The sequence below is a fragment of the Saccostrea cucullata genome, unplaced genomic scaffold (genome assembly GCF_032062105.1).
Source record: "Saccostrea cucullata isolate Sc308-1 unplaced genomic scaffold, CSIRO_AGI_Scuc_v1 ctg599, whole genome shotgun sequence".
In the NCBI taxonomy this organism is placed as follows: domain Eukaryota; kingdom Metazoa; phylum Mollusca; class Bivalvia; order Ostreida; family Ostreidae; genus Saccostrea; species Saccostrea cuccullata.
The window spans coordinates 818,596-825,718 of NW_026938938.1; the positions used below are offsets into that span (position 1 = coordinate 818,596).

General features: G+C 42.5%; 1 protein-coding gene across 1 annotated transcript; it reads right to left on the minus strand.

The window, feature by feature from the left end:
- Nucleotides 1-326: 326 nt before the first annotated feature.
- Nucleotides 327-6,236, minus strand: LOC134251896 (uncharacterized). Its single transcript, XM_062734317.1, has one exon. The coding sequence runs from the start codon at nucleotides 6,234-6,236 to the stop codon at nucleotides 327-329; it is 5,910 nt and encodes a 1,969-aa protein (XP_062590301.1).
- Between the last annotated feature and the right edge of the window lie 887 nt (nucleotides 6,237-7,123).

Genomic DNA, 7,123 nt, shown 5'->3' on the forward strand with positions numbered 1-7,123 from the left:
CCCGTAAAAGTGAAAAATAGGTTACAACAATGCTTGGAACAAGCGAAAATGGCCTCCTAGCCTCATGTAGGAACAACATAAAATATTCTAAAAAACAAACCGTAAAGGGTTACATACCCGGAATAATGATCACAATGTAAAAAGAAAGATAACTCTTACGAGGTATAAATTGTGTTACACTACACTCCCCGCCTGATATGAAATATCACACCCTTACAAGCAAAACAAATGTATACATTATCCTTAACTGAGGATACCTACAATGCACAAAATGTAGTTACTTTAACTCCATACATAAACTAGTCATTCAACTTTTCACAAAACAGTTAGTTGTGATTTGACAGCAAAAGCACAATCTGGGTAATTGGTCGCACATATGTTCTCTTTGCTCCATCTTTGAATGTCATAAGTTCGACCTTTCTCACGAGATGATCCTCGCTAGGGAACACACGAGTAACACGACAGAGAGGCCAGAAGTTCCGATGGTGTTCCGCGTCCTTCATAAGGACAATATCTCCTTCTTGAACATTTGGTTTGGTATCGGCCCACTTTCTGCGTTCTTGTAGCGACTGGAGGTACTCCTTGCGCCATCTGTCCCAAAATCTGTTGGCAAGAATTTGGACTATCTTCCACTGAGAGGTGTACATGTCGCGAACATCAAAGTTCATATGACTTTCAGAGACATTCCCCATTTTTTGGGTAAGTAGAACATTGGGTGTAAGTACCTGAGGCGACTCCGTATCAGTTGCAATAGGAACGATTGGTCTGTTGTTGACAATTGCCGAGACCTCTGCAAGGAACGTGGTGAGTACTTCGTGGGTTAGTTTGACGTGACGATTCTCTTGTAAGATGGCATCAAGGATACGGCGCGTGACCCCTATGAGACGCTCCCAAGTTCCTCCCATATGTGAGGAATGAGGGGGATTAAACCTCCAAACTGTTCCTTTATCTGTGAGTAGGTTATGTATGGGTGCGTCCTCAACATTCACTGAGTTAATACCTAATTCACGCACACTGCCAACAAAATTTGTGCCTCTATCTGAGTAAAACTCCTTGACATCTCCTCTTATGGCATAGAATCGACGTAGAGCATTCACAAAGGAAGGTGTATTCATCTGTTCTAATACTTCAATGTGCACAGCCCTACAGCACATACAGGTAAATAAAGCTGCCCATCTCTTAGAGTCAGCACTCCCACCACGAGTACGCCTAGTTGTCACACTCCATGGCCCGAAACAGTCCACTCCAACGTAAGTGAATGGGGGTGAGGGTTTCAACCTTATCGCAGGTAGGTCCGCCATCTTCTGAGTAAGAAGTTTCCCACGCCCTCTGCAACAAATCACACACTTGTAAATCAGTGAAGTCACAATACGTTTGGCACCAGTTATCCATAGACCTGCATTGCGGATTGCTCCCTCTGTTATATGGCGCCCTTGATGGTGCGTTAACTCATGGAAATGTAGAGCTAAGAGCTTAGCAATATGATGACTCCCTGGCACAAGTATGGGACTCCTTTCCCCCAAATCAAAGTCACCATGTTGTAATCGGCCTCCAACCCGCACCATGCCTTCTTCGTCTAATGATGGGTTAAGTCTCAAAATGGGACTGTTTCTAGGAAGGGGCCTTTCATTCTTAAGTGCAGTAATTTCCTTCTCGTAGACTTCTAACTGGACGTGATGTATTATAAGCTCCTCTGCCTTCCTAAATGCACTGCTATCTTCTGTAGCTTTAATATCCTTCCTGTGGTGTGCCACTGCATGGACAATCCGTTTCAGGCACATGATGGCTCTAACAAGATTCTTCCATGAAGAAAACCTCTCAAATCGTGAAGTCCAGGATAAGGGGGTAGACACATCCACCTTGCAAACCACAGTGTCCTGTTTGATTTCCTTATCCATAGTTGGATCTACCAAATCATATGTTGGGGCAGGACCATCTACAGTATCTTCTAGGCGTAGCCATTCTATTGGTCCACTGAGCCATGAGTCATACAGTGCACTGTCGATAGTAGATTTAGTGCCATGGTCTGCTGGGTTCTGGTCCGTAGGGATGTAGTTCCATTGAGATGATTTGGAGAAGCTTAGAATTCTTTGAACTCTGTTGCTTACGTAGGTTAAAAATCTCTTTGTGCGATTGTACACATAACCCAGAACGATCCTGCTGTCCGTGTAGAATTTGAAATGATCTGCATTGATGTCTAGCTGATCCCTTATAATAGTAGCAATTTCTACTCCCAGGACGGCCGCGCACAACTCTAAGCGTGGTATAGAAGTGGCTGGTCTGGGTGCAACTTTAGATTTACCCATAATGAAACCCAGATTGATGTCTCCACCATGACTGTGAAACAGGTAGGCCACAGAAGCAATAGCAACCTCCGAGGCATCTGTGAAAATCAGTACATTCTTCTCTTGAAGCTGTGAGAAGCCAATGGGTAGGTACTTACGAGGTACATTCAATGCTCCAAGACGAGTCAATGATTGGGTCCAATCATCCCATCTGCTCTGGAATTCTTCTGGTAAGGGAGCATCCCAGTCTACAGAAGGTGCCTGTGTCATTTCTCGAAGAAGTAGCTTTCCCTGAATAGTGATAGGCGCTATGAAGCCTAGAGGGTCGTACAGGCTATTAACACATGATAAAACTCCTCTTTTAGTGTACGGTTTCTCCTTCCTGGTAAGTTTAAACCCGAAGGCATCCCTCTGAAGATCCCACACGAGTCCTAGACTCCTCTGGGTAGGAAGATCATCATGTGTAATATCTAAGTCAATCAAGTCCTTTGCTAGATCTTTCACGTCAAAGCTCTGCATCACTCTAGGGTCATTAGACGCAATCTTATGTAATCTGAGGTTCCCATGGGTCAGTAAGGCCTGTTGAGTTCGTCGTAGGAGATCTATGGCTTCTTGTGTTGTTGGTAGGGACACCAGACCATCATCCACGTAAAAGTTCCGCTCCACAAACTCTCTTACATCCTTCCCAAAGCTATGTTCTGCTTGAATGGCAGCAAGACGAAACCCATAAGTAGCTACAGCAGGTGATGGGGTGTTTCCAAAAACCTGGACTGTCATGCGGTACTCCGTTAGAGGCTTGGTAGGGTCATTGTCTGTGTACCATAAAAATCTTAAGAAGTTCCTATGTTTCTCTGAGACACCAAAGCAGTGGAACATTTGCTCGATATCTGCGGTCACAGCTACGGCTTCCATCCTAAAACGCATCAACACTCCAATGAGACTATTTGTAAGGTCTGGACCTGACAAAAGTACGCTGTTCAGAGACAAGTCCTGGAAGCGAGCTGAAGAGTCGAACACCATGCGAATCTTCTCCGGTTTGAGTGGGTGGTACACCCCGAAAATTGGTAGGTACCAACATTCTTCATTTGGTTTCAGAGGTGGGGCTACCTCTGCGTGATTTCTGTCAAAAATGTTCCTCATGAATTCTAAGGCATGTCCAAGTTTGGTGGGATTTTTTCTCAACGAAGCATCTAAGATGATAGCCCGTCTCATTGCTTGAGTGTAATTATTTGGTAACACAGGCCTGTCATGTTGGAAGGGTAATGGGGCTGTCCATTTTCCATAGGAATCTCTGTGAAACTCCCTGTCCATTATTTCCAGAAACTGGCGGTCCTCAGTCGACATTCCAGGAGTCTCATCATTCACTGTAGTACAGAATATCCCCGTACAAGAACCGACGCCATGTTGATGTTTTTCTTGTGAAATAAGTAACTTGGAATCACAAGGCTCAAGTAGGGTACTACGCCCATTGTCCAACACATGAGTCTTATTCACTACAATGGAATTAGGTCTGTGAGCACTACCCAAACACACTTCACCGATAATAGTCCACCCCAAGTAGAGTTTTTGCGCAAACGGCAAGTCTGGGGGCCCAAGTTTTTGTTCGATCACATGATGCGCTTGGATCAGATCCCTTCCTATGAGAAGCAGAATCTCGGCTGTATGATCCAAATCAGGAATTAATGGTGCAATATCCAACAGGTGTTGATATGCAGACGCCACTTCAGGAGTCGGTATTTCCTTACGATTGTTGGGAATCTCGTCACATTCTATAATTTTAGGTAAGTACAACTTCTGTTCAGCTGACACTGGCTCGATGACGAATCCCTCTGCTGTTCTTCCAGAAAATGTAACACTTCCACCACAGGAATTCAACGTGAAAACACAGTCATTGCCCTCTAACCCAAAGTGATCAAAAAACTTGGAACGAGCTAAGGTTCTATTGCTCTGATCGTCTATCATAGCATAAGTTCTAAAGGTAAGATCAGGTCTGTTAGATGGGTATACGTTCACAAGGACAATTTTCCCACAAGATCGGCCAACTCTATCCTTCCCACACAATCGGGTACAAGAGGACGTGATAATGTTTTCATCTCCCTTCCCAGATGGTGATTCCTTAGATGAACTCTCCCCGCCATTCTCTTGCCCAGAGTCTCTATGAAAGTGCATACACGTAACATGGCGGTCGCTTTTACAAACGTCACAACTCACTTTAAGTTTGCACTTGTTGGCCCTATGCTTTCCCTTGCAGCAACGGAAACAGAGTTCCCTACTTTTCAGAAAGTCGCGTTTATTTGGGAATGTCATTGCCAGAAAGGCACGGCATTGTTCCAAGGAATGGTCAGCCTTATGTATAGGGCACCGCATAGAGGATGTTGGAGTTTCGGTACCAACGTCTGACTTCCGGACAAAGACTTTGTTTGTAGGTTCTCTCTTCTTGTCGGGTGGATACCTGGTACTAGAAATAAGACCTGGATCATTTTTCAATTCACATATCTCCTGTATGAAACTGACAAATATGCTAAATGGTGGGAATGGAACATGATTCAAACGTTTATACTGAGATGCACGGGTGGCCCATTTATCTTGTACTTGATTGGTGAGTTTACTAACAATAGGCAATATGCCTGAGGAAGTGTCATAGTATCCAAGTAGTCTGGAATATTTTGGGTCCTGCTTGTTGGATTCAATCTCATACAGCAAGTCAAGTAGATCATAATAACGCTTCGGATCCATCTCTGTAATTTTTGGAAAGTCCTTGAGCTTTGACTTCAACGCTGCCTCCACCATTTCTGGTTTTCCATAGAGGTCTTCTAATCGTGCCCATATCAGGGATAAACCCCTCTCAGGTTGGTAAGTATTTGCTGAACGTATGGATAGAGCGTATCTTTTTGATTCGGGGCCCAGCCATTTTGTCAATAAATCAAGTTCTTCGATTGGTGATGCTTTCAATTCCTTCAGAATATTCAGGAAACCAACTTTCCACACTGTATAGTTTTGCGCCGAGTCATCAAATGCCGAGAAACGATGTAATAGTAAATCCTTTTTCAAAAGGTAGTTACTGAGGTCAACTATAGGTGACTGTTCATGAGGTTGAACATGACTGGCAGTTGGAAAATGAAATCCTGCTTGACTGATGCTTGCAGGTCTCGAACGATGTGAGGCATCATCATGTTGAACATAGCTAGGTGTAATTTCTGAGTGGTTGCTGGCCTGCGAGTTCACATAAGCTTCAGTTCTTTCTCTGGCCGTCCGTTCCACACTTTGTTCTTCAATGTCAAATTGAAAACTTCCTTGAGATCCACGATCGTAATTTTCCATGGCGTTTACTTCTGCGTTTGCCACAGCTGCTGCTTCTTTTTCTTTAGAAAGCCATATATCAATATCAGTAGCTGCCTTTTGTTTTTCCAGAGCCGCCTGCTCTTCCAAGAATTTAAGTCTTGTTTGCTGGGTCTCCGCTTTCACTCGTTTTTTGAATATCTCTGATATTGTCTTTGAGGCTTGTGATGAAGTCCTGGATTTCACTTCGAACTTTTCCGAGAGTTGTTCGGCTGCCTCTAATAGTTTATTATGTAGGACATCTCGAAATGTGAACACTATATCGGAATATGTGCTATACTGAGACTCATGCTGCTCCAGTTTCTGTAGAGCTTGTTCTGTGCGAGCCCTTTCAAGGAAGTTTGCTAGGGCTTGACTTTCTTTAAGGTACTGTTTGAATTTTGCATTTATCTGGTCTTCTGTTGTCCTTAGGTATTTCCTGTCTGTATTGTCACCATCACAATTTGCGATGAGGTCCTCTACCTCCCTCCACGCGCTTGTGCACTTTTCTTGTAGATCAAGGAACGTTTGGTCAAAGGATGCCTGACCCTTCTCTGTAAGAGTCCGAATCCTGGATTGTTTATCATCCTGTTCGTCTTTGACCTGTTGTTTCTCCCCTTCCCCTGTTGCCATCGTCCTACAGGTTGTCCCTGGTCATAATCTTTTACTGTTCTGCCTCTGTGCAGAGTGTTTACCAAACCAACAAACCAAAACAATAAGGGCGGATCACTCTTTATTGCATCAATGCTTGTATGTGTATGGTAAAAGACTGAAAATAATAAAGAGACAAAATTTACAAACAGATTCATACAATTCAGTTGTACCCAATTAACCTTATTTTACATTGTAAGTGACAAATTATAGACAAACAAGAATAATATCCATATTTAGTGAACATTTTTCCAATTTAAATTCAATCATAAACTGGCCTATCATAAAAAATTAAAATGCACTCTTAGTAACATGTAGGTTATTTATCACATAAACTGAGAAACAATATAGCGTTTACATACATAGCAGATTTTTACTTAACCATTTACTTTCTAATACACATCGAAATCTATTTCCCTATCTGATCAAAAGTAAACCGTAAAATATAATGTTAGATAATACATAAAAACTTACTTATGGTGCAGGGATGTACCCGTAAAAGTGAAAAATAGGTTACAACAATGCTTGGAACAAGCGAAAATGGCCTCCTAGCCTCATGTAGGAACAACATAAAATATTCTAAAAAACAAACCGTAAAGGGTTACATACCCGGAATAATGATCACAATGTAAAAAGAAAGATAACTCTTACGAGGTATAAATTGTGTTACACTACAAAGATGCAAACCCAGTTGGATAGATTAGAAAAACAGGTCCGAGATCAAAACTGGAGACCAAGGAAATACACATCGCAGTTGACAGACAAGAAAACAAGTGATGGAGTGATTAGTTATTATTGCAAGGAAAAGGGGCATATTCGTCGGAATTGTCCTAAATTTAAAAATAAAGACACAAATAAAAACACTAATA